The sequence below is a fragment of the Molossus molossus genome, unplaced genomic scaffold (assembly GCF_014108415.1).
Source record: "Molossus molossus isolate mMolMol1 unplaced genomic scaffold, mMolMol1.p scaffold_m16_p_10, whole genome shotgun sequence".
NCBI lineage: Eukaryota > Metazoa > Chordata > Mammalia > Chiroptera > Molossidae > Molossus > Molossus molossus.
The window spans coordinates 51683352-51705536 of record NW_023425345.1 but is presented as its reverse complement, the minus strand read 5'-3'; the positions used below and the strand labels follow the sequence as shown (position 1 = coordinate 51705536).

At 39.6% G+C, this 22185-nt stretch overlaps 1 protein-coding gene across 2 annotated transcripts in view; it reads right to left on the bottom strand.

The window, feature by feature from the left end:
* Nucleotides 1-22185, bottom strand: part of DIP2B (disco interacting protein 2 homolog B) — a 251696-nt gene that overhangs the window by 61590 nt on the left and 167921 nt on the right. For both annotated transcript variants that reach the window (XM_036251047.1, XM_036251048.1), the window contains 7 exons: nucleotides 21414-21626; nucleotides 17644-17799; nucleotides 17125-17244; nucleotides 8517-8714; nucleotides 6534-6625; nucleotides 3435-3545; nucleotides 432-555 (listed from right to left, as the gene is read on the bottom strand). In XM_036251047.1, the coding sequence (XP_036106940.1) occupies nucleotides 432-555; nucleotides 3435-3545; nucleotides 6534-6625; nucleotides 8517-8714; nucleotides 17125-17244; nucleotides 17644-17799; nucleotides 21414-21626 (1014 nt within the window). The remainder of the gene's footprint in view (nucleotides 1-431; nucleotides 556-3434; nucleotides 3546-6533; nucleotides 6626-8516; nucleotides 8715-17124; nucleotides 17245-17643; nucleotides 17800-21413; nucleotides 21627-22185) is intronic.

The window sequence follows — 22185 nt, the reverse complement described above, 5'->3', positions numbered from 1 at the left end:
TTGTTCCACATGCTAATTCCAGGACTTGAAATTACCTCAACAATTGGGAGGTCCACTTGGCAGTGGAAGTCCACTGACGTTAGTGGTCTGTCCTCTGTCTCTACATGTAGCATTTAGCTTTAATGAACAGAGTGGTAGTTTTTTCCAACCATCAGCATAAAGGTTAAGGGTATGGGCTGTGAAATTAGACAACTTTGGGTTCAAATTGCTGCTCTGCCATTTATTAGCCGTGACTTTGGGCAAGTTACTTAACCTCTCTGTATCTCAGTTTCCTCACCTGTAAAATGGGAATAATAATGGTACCTAAACTTCATAAGATTGTGAGAATAAGAAAATATATTTTAAGTACTTAGCTATTATTAAATTAAAACACTAATTAAAGCACTTAGCTTTAACTTTTAACTGATAATTCAGGTACAAATATTACTAACCTTTAAACTGTACAATCTCTCCATTCTGTGTTTTTGGCAGCCCCTTTAGACAAACTTCACTGGTAAGAGCTAAGGCAATACCACAGCTTCCTAGCAAGAAGCCAATCTGCTGCCCTCCAGCATCCTGTGGAGAAAAGATAATGAGCAAGGTAGGGGAGTGAACATGAACACACCCACCCCCCAAATCTAACACATAGCAATGCTCTGGCACTTATGTGATAACATTCAAGGAACCCCACTGATATCTGGCAACTGTCAAAATCTAGTGACAATATGTTCTTCCAAATAAATTCTACCATACAATGATTTCCTGAGGGCAAATATAATATTTTATTAATCTGATATTGCTAATGATGAATTCTACCAACCAAATGTGACCATTTTATTTTATTTTTTTTATCCTCAACCGAGGACATTTTTCCATTTTTTGTTCAGGTAGAGTGGGAGGGAGAGAGAGGGTGAGAGAGAGAAAGAGAGAGAGAAACATCGACGTGAAAGGGACACCCACCCACACAACCGACCAAGGCCGGGGACAAACTGCAACCGAGGTACGTGCCGTGCCCTTAGCGGGAACCGAACCCCGGTCTCTCAGAACCGCAGGCCGACGCTCTAACCGCTGAGCCAAACCGGCCAGGGCCAAATGTGACCATTTTATTCATTATTATTATTTTTCTTTTTTATCCTCACTCGAGGACATTTTTTGATATTTTGTTCAGATAGAGTGGGAGGGAGAGAGAGAAACATCGACATGAAAGGGACACATCGAGTGGTTGCCACCCACATGACCCAACCAGGGCCGGGGACAAACTACAACCGAGGTACGTGCCCTTAGTGGGAACTGAACCCGGGTCTCTCCAGACCACAGGCCAACGCTCTAACCACTGAGCCAAACCGGCCAGGGCAGTGACCATTTTATTCAAAGGTCAACCAATGCTCCTCTTTTAGATTAAATTCAAGCAAATAAAATAAATGTTAACATGGTTAGGTTGTCTTGACCTAACTATACCCCTAAATCCAAAAGCAAAGCAAGTCAGGTTGAACAAAATAAATAATGTAAATGACCATCAAATGTCCAAATTTACAATGAAAGTGAATGAACGGTTATATCTGAATCTATATACTCATTATATATATATTATCTTTATTGATTTTATAGGGAGAGGAAGGAAGAGGGAGAGAGAAACATCGATGACAGAGAACATCAACTAGCTGCCTCCTGCATGCCCCCAACTGGGGATTGGGCCCACAACCTGGGCATGTGCCATGACTGGAAATCAAACCAGCAACCTCTTGGAGCATGGGTCGATGCTCAACCACTGAGCCACACGGGCCAGGCCTCATATTTTAAAAGAGGTATATTTGAGCCTCATAACAATAGCAGAGAAAAAAACAAAACATACAGTCTAAAGATTTCCATTAAAATGTCATCTTAGCCCTGGCCGGTTTGGCTCAGGGGTTAGAGTATCGGCCCGCAGACCAGAGAGTCCTGGGTTTGGTTCCCGCTAAGGGCATGTACCTAGGTTGCAGTTTGTCCCCGGCCCTGGTTGGGGTCATGTGGGTGGCAGCCACTTGATGTGTCTCTCTCACATCAATGTTGCTCTCTCTCTCCCTCCTGCTCTATCTGAAGATAAATACAAAAAAAAAAAAGTCCTCAGATGAGGATAAAATAAAAAAGTCATCTTAAAAGTATCATTATGGCCCTGGCCGGTTTTGCTCAGTGGTTAGAGTGTGGGCTTGAGGACCAAAGAGTTGTGGGTTCAATTTCGGTCAAGGGCTTGTACCTCAGTTGCGGTTCAGTACCCAGCCCCGGTAGGGGTCGTGCTAGAGGCAGCCGATCAATGTGTCTCTCCCACATCAATGTTTTTCTCTCTCCCTCCCTCCCGCCTACTCTATCTGAAGATAAATGGAAAAATATAGTCAGGTAAGGATTAAAAAAAAAAAAGTATCATTATGAAATCACACAAATATGATCAACTTAATATAAGAACCCTATGATTTCCTGAACAACCTAAACATACTACATTCCATCAACCAGAATTTCAGAGATGTTACCTATTTCTTTTTTATTTCTTTAAGAAAATATTTTTTTTCTTGTAAATCCACAATAGTCTCCATCATATTTTTCTTTATCATCAACTCTCAAAAATAAACAGTATGAGAAAATTAAGGCCAAAAAGTTCATGGAAAAATCATTTGATTAAACTTGGAAACTTGCTACATATGCTTCATTTTAGTAGGGCTGACATATTATCAAAATAAAATCCTGTACCCCAGAGTAACAACAGGCCATCACTGACTGTATCATCCTTCAACTTAATGGAAATTCTAGGTCATAGATACAGTTAAACCAAATTCCTTTACAGAAGGTCTCACCTATTGTAAATGTGGATAAATATGGATTATCTATAGTCTCTGAAACAAGGGTGGTAGTCTTTATAAATGGTAATTGTTGAAAAGTCAAGTATGTCTCCATGATTTTTAAGTGACTTGTAATACTATAAATATTCTATCTTAGTTGAAAACATGTTATTTGCATGAAAGTTACAAATATTAATAAATACTTTTTCTACAACTTTCATGTTTTTAGAAAGTGAATCTTAGTACTTAAGAACGCAAAATGGCCTGGCCGGTTTGGCTCAGCGGTTAGAGCATCAGCCTGCAGTCCAGAGAGACCCGGGTTTGATTCCCACGGCACGTACTTTGGTTGCAGTTTGTCCCCGGCCCTGGTTGGTTGTGCGAGAGGCAGCCACTCGATGTGTCCCTTTCACGTCAATGTCTCTCTTTCTCTCTCTCTCTCTTTCTCTCTTCCTCTCCCTCCCGCCCACTCTGTCTGAACAAAATTGGAAAAATGTCCTCGGGTGAGGATAAAAAAAAAATTAATTAATTAAAAAAAAAAAAAGAAAGCAAAATGTTCCTAATGTTGTGACCATGTCAGTCAATCCAAGAACCCAATGCCTGCCATGTCATAACAGGCTACATTGTTCTTAAATTTAGCAATGTTACCTTTCTGGTAAGAGGTACCTCTATAGGCACTGGAATCACTTCCGCCAGGAGACATCCATAAAAAGCCACCATAAACATGACTGGATCATTGTTGGGGTAAACCAGGGCTACCTAAAATGCACAATAATATTCAATAGTAGAGGAATGAAAACAGGCTAATGCTTTCAATGTCACTCTGTAAGATATACATTTATATATAAAATATCTATCATGAACACAACAAATCAAACTATTTAATAGCCTTTAAAGGAAATTAAGTTATTGAGAAGGATGCACAAATTTAAAAAGACCTCTGTCATTCCTATGATTATACTAGACACATTTTGGGAACTACAATGCAATTCATCATCCTAAGATTTTTCACTTATCCTATTGGTGATTTAGCAGTAAACAACTCATACCTTTAGTAAGTTAATTACTTGTGAAACCTAAGGCAATTTACTTTAGTGCAGGACTAAAGCAATAAAATAAACGTAACAATTTCTCTAGATCAGTGGTTCTCAACCTTCCTAATGCCGAGACCCTTTAATACAGTTCCTCATGCTGTATGTGGGTGTATCTGCATGTGGGCAGACCCTCCTGGAGACGGATAGAGGAGCCGTGTCTTGGTTCCTAAGACCATCGGAAATTTGTGTTTCCCGCTGGTCTTAGGCGACCCCTGCGAAAAGGTCATTCGACCCCCAAAGGGGTCGTGACCTAGGTTGAGAACTGCTGCTCTAGATAGACCAGTATATTAAAGAAGAAGCCTTATATCTCCCACAGAGAACCTACAAGCATTGACTCCCCTACCACCACAGGGCCAAGCTAAGATTTCTTCCTCGTCAACAAATTCATTGCATTAATCCTTACTCACTGAACCAACAATACAAGTATTCTAGCATGAAAGGCATTTGATAATCAGTATAAGAAATACTGACAGAAACCATTACAGATATAACGTTAATTCATTTACAAAAGATAAACAGTAAAACTTCTGTAATGTGTTCAAACCCATGATCTCAACTGTAATACATCACAGGGATAACCGACTCTTCCTAATTTACTCAAGGAATGCAAAACAGAAGTCTATCATTGTGGAGTTTTATTCCTTGGCTTGGATATTTATAAATTAACACATGAAACTTAATTATGGCACGGGACTCTTGTTTTTCCTTATTTTGCTTTCAAGTTCTCTAAACTCACTCTCAAGATAAGTTCAATTTTTTTTCCCTTTTTTTTAAATTAAAAAAAAGGTCTTTAATAAGTTCAATTCTGAACCTTCAAAAGTGTTCTAAAAAAATACAGACTCTACAAGACATTTAAACAACCCATTTCCTTCCTGCACACAAATGTGCACATTGCCAGGATGACACAGAAATACCTTCTTGGGTTCAGTAAGAACTAGGAAACACTCATGTGTCACATTTATAAGTAGAAGCCATCCCTTAGGTATCTTTTGCCATAATGCAAAAATATTTTTAAAAGGCTAGTTTAAGGGATGCAGTAATCATGAGTCTTCTAAGAGCAAGTCTGTTGTATAGCTGCTGTTTCATTCTACAAATTCCAAATGAAAAGTAATGCTTGATAGTAAGAAGTAATCATATTTAGAAATTTATTAATAGGGCGCTGGACAGTTTTGCTCAGCGGTTAGAGCACCAGTCCTAGGACAGAAGGGTCTCAGGTTTAATTCCTGGTCAAGGGCACGTACCTGGGTTGCAGGTTCGATCCCTGGCCCTGCTCGGGGTTGTGCAGGATGCAACCAATAGATATGTCTCTCTCACATTGATGTTTCTGTCTCTCTCTCCCTCTCCCTTCCATTCTATCTAACTACCAATGGAAAAATATCCTCAGGTGAAGATTAAGAAAAAAAAGAAAAGAATGAAAAAGAAATTTATAAATACGGAAAAAAACCTTCCAAAATTAAAAATAGCCCTGGCCAGTTTTCCCAGTGGTTAGAGCATCAGCCCTTTGACTAAAGGGTCTTGGGTTCTATTCTGGTCAAGGGCACGTGCCTGGGTTGCAGGTTCAATTCCCGATCCTGGTTGAGGTTGTTCGGGAGGCAATCTATAGATATGTTTCTCTCACATCAATGTTTCTCTCTCTCTCCCCCTCATTCCCTCCCTTCCACTCTATCTAAAAATCAATGGAGCCCGGCCAGTGTGGCTCATTGGATTGAGCATCATCTCATGGACTGAGAGGTACTGGTTCGATTGCCGGTCAGGGCACATGCCTGGGTTGAAGGCTCGAACTCCAGCAGGAGGCAGCATATTGACAGAAGTTTCTAACTCTCTTTCCCTTCCTCTCTCTCTCGGAAAAAAAAAATCAATAAAAAAAACACATGTGTAAAAAAAAAATCAATTGAAAAATATCCTCATGTGAGGATTAACAAAAACAAAGTAATAAAATTTAACATCCTCTCCAATTAAAGAAGAAATTAAATGTCAACTTGTTTCTTCTTAGAAGTAGCATGAGTCTCTCTTCCTTTCTACATAAAACCACAGGAAATTTAAAATTTTTATGAGACATTTTTTAAAATCATCACCCAGGGATATGTTTTGTTTTCTTTTAAATTGATTTTTAGAGAAAAAGAAAGGGGGAGAGAGAAGCATCAATGAGAAACATCAATTGGCTGCCTCCCACACACGCTCCAATTGGGGATTGAACTGCAACCTAACTATGTGACCTGACCAGGAATTGAACCCATAACTGTCTCTAAATTTTTTTTTTTGGTGTATGGGTCAGCATTCCAACCAAATGACCCACCTGGCCAGGGCTATGAGACATTAAAAAAACCCCACAAAAAATAGAATAAACTTCATTGCTATTTTTGTTGTCTGAATATTGAAATATTTACTTCCAGAAAGACTTAAGTTTCCCTATTTTTCATTAGTACCTCAATAGTTTACTGATTAAGCAGCTAAAGGGACGGACATGTGAATTGCCTTCCATTGATGAATGCAAGAATTATCACCTGGTATTATCACCTGGGTTGGCATCAAACCATTTTTATTTTCTAAGAATAAAAGTTATATAAATTGTGCTGTTGTACATTAAAATTCCAGAATGTGCATGTTAGAAAGCAGTAAAATATCACCTCTCTAAAACCAAAAAACCAATTACCCTGTCTGCAGGTTTTAATACAGGTTCATTTTTGGTCCCCAGTTTATTAAGCAGTGTGTAGGCCAACTTTAAACTTCTGCTCCACAACTTTCCTGGAAAAGGAAAAGAAAATAGTCATATAGAAAACCATAGGCACGCTCCTCATCCTCACAGCACACCCATGTCTTTCTTTCCTCTCAAGCAAGAATCTTAAACTTTCAGGGTCCGCAGAAGACTTCCAACCAGGGGAGCAATGGGCAGTGGCAGCTCGTTCTGGGCTAACTGCCTGAACCCACCTCCAAGGCCCCCTTTTCTCTGACTTTTCAGTGAGCTAAAAGCAGCCCTGCCATGGCTCACTTCTGTCACTGTGACTTTTACTTCTCAGTGAGTCCACACAGCCTCTCATGGCTCACTTTCCTATAACTGTTTCTAGAGAGCCAAAGCAGCCAGGCCCGGGCTCTCTCATGCTGCTGCTTCTACCCTAAGCCCTTCCTTGTATCACTGTCCCCAGCTTTAAATAAATGTAATCTCAAAATTTTAAAAAATACATTTTTTTAAAAAAAGAGAAAACCACAGGCCTACCTCAGCAAAAGGGCATTCAGTTCCTAAGCACATTTAATAAGACAATGACCACTGCCAAATGACGCAATGGCGAAACATGGTCCCCAACAGAGAGCTGCTCCCCCCACACACACACAAAAGCAAACCCATCACCAACCAGAAGCTCATTCTGGTTTAGATAATTTTTCAAATTCTTTTCTGAAATGATCTGAATATCTTTAGAAATAGTTTGATGTGAGCTAGTCACTTTCAAAGGGAAGGAAACAATTGTTTATCACAGGACTGAAAATCAGAAGACTACATCATTCTAAGCTTTTTCTGAAGAACCATTTACGTATATGGTATTAGATATGTAAAGTAACTGCAAAGCAAAAATGTGACTCAAATAATTAAGCATTCCATACCACTGTATTTCAGTGAAAACAGACAATTAAATGGAAATTAAATGTGTGAAATATGTATATATTCAAAGATGTTAAACATGTAGAGATTTAGCCAGCTAACTGCTTTCTTTAAGGATTATATGGATGAAATTAATATTCAGCTTCTGAAATGAGTGCTAAAAACTATTTGGGGGATGGAAAGCCTGTTCTCCCCCTCTGCATGCTGCCTTCCTTCAACCATTCTTAGAAATTCTTGCTTTAGATTATGAAACAAGTAAAAGAAAAATCGTTATTATTTTCAAAAATATGTTAATTTTACATACAACACATTCAGAGGAGCATCTAAGGTTTAAACGCATGTACATTTACACAGTTCTTTAAACAAAAACAATTTTTCCTCTAAAATTGTTCTGTATCTAGGTCTATGGACAACGTGTTCCACTTGTGAAGGGAAATAGGAATCTGAATAAACTAGTAAAAAATCTCACAGCCCAGGTTAAATCTACTCTTCTTGTTATTTTTTTTTTAAAGTTACTTTTTAAGAATTTATAAGAGAAATAGAAGTTACTATAAAAAGTTATTCACAAAAGTAAAAATAAAAACTTTAGCTAGGATGCAAAACTAAATGGAAAAATACTGATTTTTGTTTATCATAGAATTCTGTTCCTATTATAATCAATAGGCAGGATGAAATAAATGACTAAGATCTAAGAAGTAATCAATTTCAATTTTTGGATAAAACTATATGGTTTTTACCATACACTATTAATCCTGCCCAAATTTCTTCCTAAAATCCTCTCCTAATGTTAAAACACTAGTGGACGCACAAAGTCTCTTTCTTCTTTTTGCTCTTTTAAATATAAACTGGCTTGCAAATGTCATGTTAGCAAATAAAAACGTTTGGCAATAGCTGTACTTAGAACTTGGGATCCTATGAAAATAAAAGATTTACTGAAACACAATGACCAGCAATTGCTAAATAGCAAGATAAAAACACCACCCATGATAATCTGAAGAAGTATTAGGAGAAAAGGAAGGAGCTGGAATTTTGTAAACTCACCATATGTGAGAGTGTAAACTGGTTTCCCTGTTACATCCAGTGCCGTCAGACAGGGGCACTTTGCTTGAGTGGTGCCCCAGCGCTGCAGGGCAGACTCAAGAGCAGGAGGCCAGTTACAGATGACTCCTAAGGGCTCTCCCTTTACAGGGGTCATCTGCCGTCCCTCAGGCTTGGGCTGGTTGGGGTCTGGCTGAGGTACTGAAACAAACAAAATAAAGACGCCAGTTGATTGTGAAAATAAGATCTGAAGTAAGTACAAATACTAACCAACACAACCGTGGTCACTACTCTCAAATACAGTTCCCTTTTCTCTTTATCTTTATCTACTTCAAACTTACTCTGAGAAAAGAAAGAACATTGTTAGAAGTGGTAGTTCACAAATGGGGCCTTAATTCATTTTCCCACATAATTGTAAAATCAGTTAATATATTTTATGCAACAAACAAATCCTGACTCTGACAAAGCAAATCACTGAACATATAAAAAAGTACAAAGTATATATTTTCTTTAAGCAATTTCACAATTTTTAGTAAACTGTTATTTATTTATTTATTTATTTATCCTCACCCAAGGACATTTTTGCATTTATCCTCAGATAGAGCGGGAGGGAGAAAAGAAGGAAGAGAGAGAGGGAAACATCAATGTGTGAGAGAACATCGACTGGTTGCCACCTGCACAACCCCAACAGGGGCTGGGGACTAACCGCAACCGAGGTACGTGCCTTTAGCGGGAACCAAACCTGGGACTCTCTGGTCCGTGGGCCGACGCTCTAACTGTTAAGCAAACCATCCAGGGCTTTAGTAAACTGTTTTTAAATCTTTAGTTTGTGTCCAACGTTAGAGAGCCAAATTCCATTTCACCAGGTTATATTCAATGAAAAAGCACTGAACTGTGAGTCAGGAAAACCAAGTTTACATTCACTTTTTACTAGTGTGATCTTAGGCAAACAGTTACCTGAGTCTTGCTTTTCCTCATCTATAAAATGTGGACAGTAACTATACCACAGGGTCAGTATTAGACTCAAGCCCATAATAGACACAAATGTTCCTTCTATGTCTCTATACCCTGTGCACATCTCATATGGCCAATCTCTTTGCCTCATGGTGAACTTCTAATCATCCCTCTCAGGATGCAGTTCAACCAGCACATACCCGGGGAAACAATCCCCGGTCATTCCTTCCTCAGTGCTCCCATACTATGTGGTAGTCCACCTTATTAAAGCACTGAGGAGGGAAATGGTGGCAGGGAAGACTAGAGGGAGGGTGAGTGTGTGAGAGAGTGAGCTAGTGTGTGAGAGAGTGTGAGTAGACATGAAAGTGGACGACCAAACCCGAGCAGTGCAGAGCCTTGGAGCAGAAAGTTCCTGTGCTGTGGACAAGAGCAGCTGGCTACCCTGGTAAGCACCTCTTCAGGGCGCTTCTCCCTGCACCATGGGGAGGTCCCACCATTTTGGAAGATCCCGGGTCTTCCCTGGGAAGAGGCAGTGGAAGCGGCTAGGACCCAGCAACCTGAGCCCACCAGTGCACCTGGCACCATCGGACCAGTGGACACTCTGTGTCAGCACAGACCAATGCACAGTAGTGGAGCTCCCAAGGTGCCGGTTGTGGAAGCTGCGGACAGCCAGGAGCCCAGCAACATCTCTCATAGTAGCAGCCCGATCAGAGTCAAGATATACCCCCAGCAACAGAGGCTGGGGAGCAGACATCCATCCTCAGGCAACAGAAGCACAGACCAGCAACTGAGACCCATCCCCAAAAACTAAAGCAAAAGCTGAGCAGAAGTTGAACCCCAAAGGGCAGCAGCACTCCCCAGCCACCAGCGGCAGGACCTGGGGCTCCACAGAGGCCTGTGCGGTCCAGCAGCTCACAAGTGCAGTGGGAAGCCGAAGCCCGAGAGAGACTGGTGCGATCCAGCTGCCTGTGGGTCCTGCAGGGTGCTGGGGCACCAGAGAAGCCTGTGAGACCCAGCAGCCCACAACAGTGGTGGGAAGCCGGAGCCCGAGAGGGACTGGTGCAATTCAGCTGCCCGTGGGTCCTGCAGGGTGCTGGGGCACCACAGAAGCCTGTGAGACCCAGCAGCCCACAACAGTGGTGGGAAGCCGGAGCCCAAGAGGGACTGGTGCAATTCAGCTGCCCGTGGGTCCTGCAGGGTGCTGGGGCACCACAGAAGCCTGTGAGACCCAGCAGCCCACAACAGTGGTGGGAAGCCGGAGCCCGAGAGGGACTGGTGCGATTCAGCTGCCCTTGGGTCCTGCAAGGTGCGGGTGCACCAGAGGCCTGTGCAACCCAGCTGCGCACAACATAGGCATAGAGGATGTGAAGATGGAGGTGGAGTGAAAGGAAGCTACATAGACGATGTCCCAGGACCAAATGGGAATTACACCTAAAACAAAGACAAATCCTCAGAAAAAAGCAACAGTAAAGCAGCAGGACAGAACCATATAACTAGGGACACTGGTAGGATTTGCGGAGGCGTGAGAGGGTGGTGGGCTGGGAGCCCACTGACAGCAGCAGTCTTAGCTGTGAGCAGCACCCTTGGGGAATAAAGACCAAGCCTGCTCCACAGCGCAGAGAGCTGGGACAGAGCTCTAAAATAGCCACAGCCACTCACCTGGGGACTAGAGCAGAGGGAGGGCAGACTGGGCTGGAACTCTGTGGGGACAACCGGGATTTAGAGGGCACTCAGAGTTTTTGCTGAGTTGTGGCCACAAAGGACAGTGGCCAGTGTGCTCCTTCCCAGAGCTGGGGGGAAAAGCAGCAGTCCCCCCACCCCCTTCCCTGAGATTCAGCCTTTCCCAGGTGAGGCAAAGAAATGAAAATTGAGCCCTGGCCGGTTTGGCTCAGCGGTTAGAGCGTTGGCCTGCGGTCCCGAGAGACCCGGGTTCAGTTCCCGCTAAGGGCACGTACCTCGGTTGCAGTTTGTCCCCGGCCCCCTGGTTGGTTGTGTGGGTGGCAACCACTCGATGTGTCCCTTCACATCGATGTTTCTCTCTCTTCCTCCCACTCTACCTGAACAAAAAAATGGAAAAACCTCCTCGGGTGAGGATGATAAAAAAAAAAAAAAGAAAAAAGAAATGAAAATTGAGACCCATTAACAACCAGCATCTATCCCACCCTCTGGAAATCCTCTTATGCAGAACACCAGGGCTACATTCCAAAGCACTGAGTTACTCAGACTACTAGCCACCAGGAAAAAGATAACTGAACCTTTTCTGGGCTTGCAAATCTACCCAGGAAAGTAAGACTCGACAGTGATGTTTAACATGGGCCCACCCAGGCTTATCCAAACCCAGTAGAGGGAGCCACAAACAGCAGAACACCAACATCCACAGGGAAAATTTGGCAGGCTCCAAAACCCACTGAGATAGCCAAAATGGTGAAACAAAGAAACAAATCCCAAATGAAAGAACAAGAGAACTCTACTGAAGATGAGATCAATGAAATGCAGTTAAGCAAATAATCAGAGGTAGAGTTCAGAGCAATGATCCTGAGGAAGCTCAACAGCATGAGTAAGGACATCAGCACCATGAGTAAAGATACAGAAACACTGAAAACCAACCAAGTGGAAATGAAGAATGACATAGCAGAAATTAAGAACACATTGGAAGGACTAACCAGCAGAGTAGAGGAAGCTGAGGACCGGATCAGTGAATTAGAAGACAGGGTAGAAAAAAATCAACCAATCAGAAAACCAAAAGAAAAAAAACAATTGAAAAACAGGAAGATAGCTTAAGAGAACTGTGGGACAACTGGATACGTAATAACATTCGCATCATAGGAGTCCCCGAAGAGGAAGAAAATGGGCAAGGGTTAGAGAATATATTTGAAGAAAATAGTGACAGAAAACTTTCCTAACTTGGTGAAGGAAGAAGGCATTCAAGCTCAAGAAGCACAGAGAGCCCCAAGTAAGAAGAACCCAAACAGGCCCACACCAAGACACAGAGTAATTAAAATGCCAAAAATTAAAGACAAAGAGAGAATCCTAAAAAAAAAAAAAATTAATAGACTTAGGAATAAACTTAATCAAAGAAATAAAAGACCTATTCACAGAAAACTACAGGTCATTGAAAAACGAAATTGAAGAAGATATAAAAAAGTGGAAGCACATACCTTGTTCATGGATTGGAAGAATTAACATCATTAAAATGTCCATACTACCCAAAGCAATCTATAGATTCAATGCAATCCCCATCAAAATACCAACAACATACTTCACAGAACTAGAACAAATACTTCAAAAGTTCATATGGAACCAAAAAAACCCCAAATAGCCACAGCAATCTTGAAAAAGAACAAAGTTGGAGGGATCACATTACCAGATTTCAGGTTATACTACAAAGCCACTGTAATCAAAACAGCCTGGTACTGGCACAAGAACAGGCAGATAGACCAGTGGAACAGAACAGAGAACCCAGAAATGGACCCAAGACAATATGCTCAATTAATATTTGACAAAGGTGGCAAGAGCATACAGTGGAGTAAAGACAGCCTCTTTAATAAATGGTGTTGGGAAAATTGGACAGCTACATGTAAAAAAATGAAACTAGGTCATCAACTTACACCATACATAAGAATAAACTCAAAATGGATAAAAGACTTAAATGTGACTCAGGAATCCATAAAAATCCTAGAAGAAAATGTAGGCAAAAAAATTTCAGACATCATACACAGCAGAATTTTCACTGATACATCACCTAAGGCAACAGAAACAAAGAAGAAAATGAACACATGGGACTACATCAAACTAAAAAGCTTCTGCACAGCAAAAGATACAATCATCAAAATCGAAAGGCAACCCACTGTATGGGAGAGCATAATTGCCAAAGATATATCAGATAAGGGGTTAATTTCCAATATATATAGAGTGCTTATACAACTCAACAAAAGGAAGACAAAGAACCCAATTAAGAAATGTGCAGAGGAACTAAATAGACACCTCTCCAAACAGGACATACAAATGGTTAAGAGACATATGAAGAAATGCTCAACATCACTAATCATCAGAGAGATGCGAATTAAAACAACAATGACATATCACCTCACACCTGTCAGAATGGCTGCCACCAACAAATCATCAAACAAGTGTTGGCGAGGGTGCGGAGAAAAGGGGACTCTAGTACACTGCTGGTGGAAATGCAGACTGGTGAAGACACTATGGAAAACAATATGGTGTTGCCTCAAAAAACTAAAAATTGAACTGCCATTTGACCCAGTGATCCCACTTCTAGGAATATACCCTAAGAAGCCTGAAACACCAATCAGAAAGAATACATGTACCCCCAATTTTATAGCAGCACTATGTACAATAGCTAAGATCTGGAAACAGCCCAAGTGTCCATCAGTAGACGAATGGATAAAAATGCTGTGGTACATATACAAAATGGAGTACTATGTGGTTGTAAGAAAGAAAAATCTCGCCCTGGCCGGTTTGGCTCAGCGGTTAGAGCATTGGCCTGCAGTCCCGAGAGACCTGGGTTCAGTTCCCGCTAAGGGCACATACCTCGGTTGCAGTTTGTCCCCCGCCCTGGTTGGTTGTGCGGGTGGCAGCCACTCGATGTGTTCCTTTCACATCGATGTTTCTCTCTCTCTCTCTCTCACCCTCTCTCTTCCTCCCACTCTACCTGAACAAAAAATAGAAAAATGTCCTTAGGTGAGGATTTAAAAAAAAAAAAAGAAAGAAAAGATCTCTTATCCTTTGAGACGACATGGGGGGACCTGGAAAGTATTATCCTAAGCAAAACAAGCCAAACAGAGAAAGACAAGTATCATACGATCTCATTTATTTGTGGAATATAATGAACATAATAGTCTGAGGAATGAGGTAGTCCCAGAGATGTGGAAGTGGGGTACAGACTGACAATCCCCAGAAGAGGGGTGGGGGAGAGATAAACCACAGAACTTATATGAATATATGCATGAACAATGGACATGGACAACAAAGCTGGGGACAGGGTGGGGAGGGAGCAGGAGGGGGGAATCAGTGGGGGGAAAAGGAGAAACATCTGAAACAAAAATAAATTATTTAAAAAAAAAAAGCACTGAGGATCTTCAAGGGCTTCTGCTACTGTGCACCTTTTTCTCCGCCCTAAGCTTTTTGAGAGAAGGCATGATTCTTATTCCTTTTATTGCCTATAGTGTCTAATATAAAAGGGCTGCTCAATCCATTTTTATTAAATTGAACTGAATTTGACGGAGATTAAAAAAAGCTGTAGATTATTAACATGACCACTCCAGAAACTGGCAATGAATATTTCACATTCCTTCATAGAGATAAAACTAAAGTCCTCTTAATTTTTCTGCAATAAACAAGTATTATTCAAATAATACAAAGCAAAAAAAATCCTATATATTTACCACAGGAAAGATAATTCACACCTGGAACAAAAAACCAAGTATTTACTGAGTGTCAATTATGTACACAGGCGGTACTAAACAGTGAGAAAGTAAATACTGCATATGTCATTTTTTGACAAACATTTATTCGTTCTAATAATGCTAGATGCAAGGAATACAGTCTATGCCCTCTAGGAGTAGCTAGAGTATAATGCGGACACACACTCACACAAAGAGTTAAGGAAACATGAGCAGCACATGACAGAGATATATACAAAGAAGGCAGGCAGAAGAGGGCCACATGGCCCAGCTTACGGGGTGGGGGTCCCCCACTTATAGGAGGTAATGCCTGAGAGGAGTCTAAAAGGAAGGATAGGAATTAGGTGAATGGGAGGTGAGAGAAGAAGCATAGAAAGGACAATGGACAGAATAAGCAAAAAGTATTAGATGGGTAATAGAAATATGAAGTAAATTATATTTTATAGCTCAATTTAATGGCAGATTTGAGAAGCTCACTAAAATGTCTAAATTAGTTTTATTTCCCAAATTACTGCCCTAGGTAAACAACGCTTCAGCTGCCCTTCTACTTTGTATATTTCCAGACCTGAAACCACCAGATTAAGTTTAAAAAAAAATGAAAGTGAGTGATTCCAAATAAATGGTTTCAGTTTTACAAACAGCCTGAATATATGGTAGGCACAGTGTTCTGGTTATAAAAGTCTGTACATTATTGCCATCCACTGGGTCTCAATGCAGACCCTGGGGCACACTCTTTTAGACTTCCAAAGACATATGGGTATCTCCTTTCCAAAGGTAATCTTCTTCAAATAAATAGCTGTTGCCTACTTATAATTTGTGACAAGCTGTTACCTCTATTCTGCCAATGAAAATTGTTCCAATATGATTCTTATTAAACTTTGACCTTCATTTGCCTGGTCAATACAATGTGCCTGGCGAGGCTATTATTGTCATGAGCACTTTGAACATCAGTGCATCAAGAAAGATCCCCTTAGCCCTGGTCGGTTTAGCTCAGTGGTTAGAGTGTCGGCCTGCGGTCCAGAAAGACCTGGGTTTAGTTCCCGCTAAGGGCATGTACCTCGGTTGCAGTTTGTCCCTGGCCCTGGTTGGGTTGTGTTGGTGGCAACCACTCAATGTGTCCCTTTCACGTCGATGTTTCTCTTTCTCTCTCTCCCTCCCACTCTATCTGAACAAAATATCAGAAAAAAAATTTTCACTGGGTGAGGATTAGAAAAAAGAAAGAAAGATCCCCTTAGCTCAGTGAGTTCAGTGACTCCTAAAGAAACACAAATTCTTCTTAACCTCATGCGTCGGGTTGCTTGTTGCTTTCAGCTGCATAAAGTGGGCTAAGACCAGATCTAGTCTATTCATGTGCCTAGTTCCAGTAATAGGTCTGATGTGATCACAGCCTACTATTAGTCTCACAATGTAAAAATGGAGTGCAAAGCTACCAGGGCTTAGTTCTGACAAATGCGTTGTTAGGCAGATCTATTCATCACCTAGCTTCAATAATTATCAAATGGTCACTCTCATTTCATCTATGCCTACATGTGTTCCCCTCCCAATCATTCCTAGACATCATATAATTTCATCCATAATTTTTAAAAATTATGAATGAATAAATCACTATTAACACTTCCTCTATGAAGCCTTCCCTAACCATATAGATAGAACTGATTTCTTTCCTTCTCCAACTGCTTATATTAGTTGATACATACTTATTGGCTACACTCAATTTTCACATGTATATATTTTAGCACCAGTCTAAACTGTAAACAACATGAAGGAAGAAGGAAGTGACTATATTTGGATTAATTGTTTTACCATTTACCACGTTATCTTATAAAAAGCAGACATATATATATGTGTTGACTGGCTGATTTACCAAAAAGGTCTAAGTTATATCAAAAAGATAGGGAAAACTTTTGAGGTTGTATATGACATCAATCTTCTAGGATAATGCCAAATATAAATAATTTTAAAAAGTATGTATTTGGGAAAGTTCAAAATTTCAAAGAGCATATTTTCAAGGTTAGTTTAGTGTTCCATAGTTATCTCTTTGCTTTTCTCTCCCATCCCTCACTTCCTCCTGTAGCTGAGATCTAAAATATAAATGATCTTCGGGGAAAAGAGCAGAGAACTCTTTCAACCAAAAACTATGCCTTGTTCATCCTTAAATCTTACAGTACCTGACATGTAGTGATTGCTTAAGAAATGTTTGTTTATAGAATGTATGTTTTTAGTACTATTACTACTACCTTCCACAATTTCTTCAGAGTCATCCACAAAAAATTCTTTTAAGGGAGGCCTTTTGGGTCGTTTCAAAGTGTTTAGAAGCTGTTGGATTTTTGTGGATACTCTGCTGCTGACAGGAACACCTGTAAGGAAAAGAACAGTAATTTAAAATTAATTGATTTTAGGGATATTTTAGTTCATCAATGCTCTTGGGAGCTTTTATTTCTAACAATGTTTGGCCTTTGCCCATAGTCTCATCCTATTTCAACTGGGACAAATAAGTACAAATATGTCCATGACAAGTTTTAACAATAGAGAACAAACATAGTGCTATTCTTAATATATTGCTTAAAGATGTCACCCAATCTCCCTTTTCTCCTATAGCATTCTTTTCTTTTTCTATATTCAGGTTTTCATTCGACGTATCTTTTTAAAGCACAGAGTAAGTCTGAACAGGTGTCAGTGCTGCCACAGTGCAGGCTGCTGAAGAGTGCGCTGGAGAGGATGTGTGCTACGATGTTTCTACCAAAAAGAACCCCTACCATCAGCTGTATCCATAAGGCTGGACCTGTTGGATCCTTTGTGCATGCCTTTAACTATCCCCGAGGGGGGTAGATCAATATTTGCCGGGCGTATTGAGGAAGATGATGATGAAGAAGAGGTAGTTGTAGTGACGTCAGGGGGAGCAGAGAAATTCTCTAAGAGGGGAGAAAACAAAATTTAGGGTTATATTACATTAGCAGTAAAAATAAATTATAAAATCTTCTTTGTTGTTGTTTTTTGCTTTTTAACAAGGAAGAAAACTATGTAAATAGGGAATCAGCTCTTGTAAAACAACCTTTGAAATCAAATTCTACTAGCAAGATATAATGAGAAAGCAAGAGGTTAGGTCAAGGCTTTTGAACTTTCCAAAATTATTTTTAAAAACTCAAGTAGCCTTAATAAGATCAAATCCTCTACAAATGTTTCTCAAAAACATTCTTTTCTACATAGAAAGACTGGTAGAAAACCAATGTTATATAAAAATATTCATAATAAAATAAAAATTGCAAGTGACTTCAAAATGAAACTGAGTATGATTATATATAGCTACTAATATTCTAATCTGTTGAGCATTTCTTATGTTTATGTTGGTTTATGTATAATATTTCTTCTTCCATTGAAGACAGAAATAGTATCTTGGGAATAGGTCAGATGATTCAATTTTCCAGCTGAAGAAAATCAGAGAGGTCTACTTCTAGTTTTTATAAAACGACAAGGTTCTTCCCTTGCTCTAATCATGATTAGTGTTACTGTACTCTGCTTCATGTAGGATTCTTAATATAAAGAAACTGAATGATACAAATTGAGCGATTCTTAATAAAGAGAAACTGAATGACATAAGTTGGAAGACAGCCACTCAACTGGGATGTGTCACAAAAAAATTAGAAGAAAACATCTGGAGAAGTAAAAAAGAAAATCGGAAGAAGTAAAATATACAATTCATAAGAATAAAGAAAAGCTACTTAAAACTATAAAAAAGGGTCCTGCCTGGTTTGGCTCAGCAGTTAGAGTGTTGGCCCATGAACCAATGAGTCTTGGGTTTGATTCCAGACAAAGGCATGAACCTCGATTGTGGCTCGGTCCCTGGCCCTAGTGAGGGTCATGCAGGAGGCAATCAGTCGATGTGTCTCTCTCAGATCGATGTCTCTCTCTCTCCCCCTCCCTTCTACTCTATCTGAAGATAAATGAAAAAATATTCTCAGGTGAGTATTTTTAAAAAAACTATAGAAAAGGAAAAAAATCATAATATAAACAATTTCTAAAATCAATTTGGAAGGTCTTTATGTCCCAAAGACTATAATTGCTAGTTTAATCGTTTTAAAAGTTTTAAATATAGTAGTAAATAAATAAAGAACTAGCACAAGTATAATGAAAAGTATATCCCTCAGTAGGATAATGTGGTAACAAAGCATTAAAAACATTTTTATTTGACCCAGGAATTCCACTCATAGGAATACATCCTAAGAAGATAATGTCACAAATGCACAAAGTTTTGTACTCATGAATGTTCATTCCAGCAGTTCTAATAATAAAATGTAGATAATACTTAAATGTCCAAAATTGGAGAATGGCTAAATAAACCAGGATATGGCCATATAGTAGCCTATGGTTTCTATTTTGAAACCATAGAAAATAATAGCATAGTTCTATATTAATGATACACAGCTAAGAAAAGCATGAATGTTTTACTTAGCAAAATTTCATTTTTGTAAAAATAAAATCTACATATTTATATTCAAATAAAGTGTAGAAAGATATATGATAAAGTGATAACACTAAAGTGCTATCTGTGGAAAGTGGGTTTATAAATTATTTTATTTTTCTTTTATCTGTATTTTCAAATTTTTCTATTAGAAACATGAATTACTTCTTTTAAAACAAACATCCAAAAGGCAATAATGTTGGATAAAATGGTTTCTGGGAGTACCTGAACAAATAACTTTTCACAGACCAGTAGAAACAATAGAAAAAATAGGAGGTCAGATGAAACCATCTTGTAAACAAAAATTCAGGTCAAGTTAACTGGATATCAGGACAATAAGTTTAACAAGTGAAATTGTTCTCTTTTAGACCAGTGTGAAAATAAAACCGGATCCAACCATAATTGCTGCTTACCCTCCCTAACAGAAGAGGTGGTGAGCACGCTCACCTGTAGCTTTAGGGAGGGTTCAGTGAGTTACAGGATAGAGTTAAGAGTGCAGGACAAATCACTGCTATTGGCACTTGGCTTTTAAATGTGGGCAAACATATCCTCAAGGTAGCTATTTTCTTTTAAAATTATTGGTTTGAATTGAAATTTTTTCCAAGTTTTTCTTTTCAATTGATAAAATAAAGATATAGGCGCACTCTCCCCATGGAAGCACGTCTGCACCTTTCCTCTCTCCTCTACTTCCCCCAGATCCATTACCTTTGCCTTTCTCTCTCCTAAGCCCTAACGGCCCTTTTCTTTCGTTCCTTCTCTTCCTCCCTCCCTCCCTTTCCTCCCTCCCTCCCTCCCTCCCTCCCTCCCTCCCTCCCTCCCTCCCTTCCTTCTTTCCTTTCTCTCTCTTTCTTTCTTCCTTTCTCTTTCTTTCTTTCTCTCTTTCTTTCTTTCTTTCTTTCTTTCTTTCTCTCTCTCTCTCTCTCTCTCTCTCTCTTTCTTTTTTTTAATCACAACATTTAATGGATAATGAAATAAAACATGAGAAGTCATAGCAGTTTGCAGACTATGCATGGTTTTCTTTCAGGTATGATTCAGATGAATAAGTTTGTTCAAAGCAAATAGCTTTCCACCTTTTCCTGTGATTTGTTTTGTCTCACAGGGAAGTCGGAATCACTGTTGACACTGTTAGAAACAATGGCATAATCATCTTTTTCATAATAATTGTAGACCATGACTGGGGATGGCTGAATGTTGGGCACAAGGTTGCTTTCCTCTGTAACTTTCTAAATAAAAATTATCTTATAGTTTGAAAAAAATGAAATAAATAAAAAAAATATATATATATACACGGTGATATAGAAAAGACACTAAAATACAACTGATTTTCAAGAAAAAAGAGAAAAATATAACAGACACATGATATGGTGTTCATATACATCATTTGGTGCGTGTACCGACTAATTAAGCAAAAGTAGAGATCTGAGCTGTATCTTTATCTGCAAATGTCACAACCTCTTTAAAAACACACACAAAAGAACATAAAGCAGAGCCAAGCAAAAGCTACATACACACCATACAGGTGCCAGCAGCACACAGCAGCTCACAGAGCACCAACATCCTTAGGCTGCACACTCTAGTTGTAGCAATAACACAGCAGCAAGGACAATAAATCCAGTCTTTGTGCTAAAGACAAAAGGGCCTCACTGAAATTGTTTTAGTACAGAATCTGCTCAGGTTTAATGTTTTTTTGTTTGAGAGAACGTAGACAACAATCCTGCGAAAAGTCTAAGATGTTAATACTTTAACACCTTTGAACAGATGGGATATTCTTCAACAGGGATAAACCCTCATTAAGACTGGTATTATATCCTGCAGCTTGAGTATTGCTTATGGAAATAGCTATGGCTTCAGGTGGGCAATACTATTATGCACCAACAATGACGATGATAACTATCATTCCAAATGTGTTGCTGGTGTTTCCTTCTTTGCTTCATTAACTGTCATATTCTTTCTGATTCAACTTTTTAGGCCACTCTGAAAAAACTAATATAAATCATAAACTCTTTCCTGGATAATGGGAGCCAAATGGAACATAATTTGGGCTTCTGGGGTAGATCCAACTCCTACCTATTCGAGTATTGGCAAATACATCAGCTAGAGACCCACTGGTTCCTTTGACCTCTCCATGGGACAGCGTAGAAGATGCGGATGAAGAAGTGGACGATCCCTGAATTGAACGGTTGATCCAGGACTCAGCATTCTGTAAGCTCTGTTGTAAGGCAGCAGAGAGCGCAGCTTGGCGTCTCAGAGAGCCCTCATCCTCGGAGGCGGAAGACGTGTCTGTGTGGAATTAGAAAAAAAGTTGTTCTCGATCCTGCCTAGATCAGAGACCTTTCACTTCTTGCTCATTGACCACACATTCGATTTTGACACCAGCAAAACATTCGCATTCTTAAGGTAAACTAATATGTCAAGCTTCTCCAGAATCACAAGGAAAGGTCTATGGACCAATGCCTGCAAAAATAAAAGTCTAAATCTATAGGTAACTTAAAGTTATTTTTAAAAAGCCCTTTTAGAACATTTAAACTTCATTCACTGTTCTTCTGTTCTGAGTTTAATCAGTACCTAAGTTCTTTGGCTTATCTTACTTATGCTGAAATAATTCTGAAGTGCTCCTCAATCTCTTAATTATGGAACCCTGTGAAAGGATGTTACACTGATTTTGACACATACTTATTAATTAGTGTTTACTTACAAGGAAATAATTTGATAGGGAGATTTAAAAACTTATTTTTATTAACAAAGACTTCAGTGTCAGTGAGAGGCTGGGGAACTGGTGTGGAGTAAGAAACAATGCTCAGCCTGGAGGCATTCTGGTTTTAGTGGAAAAGACAGCTAG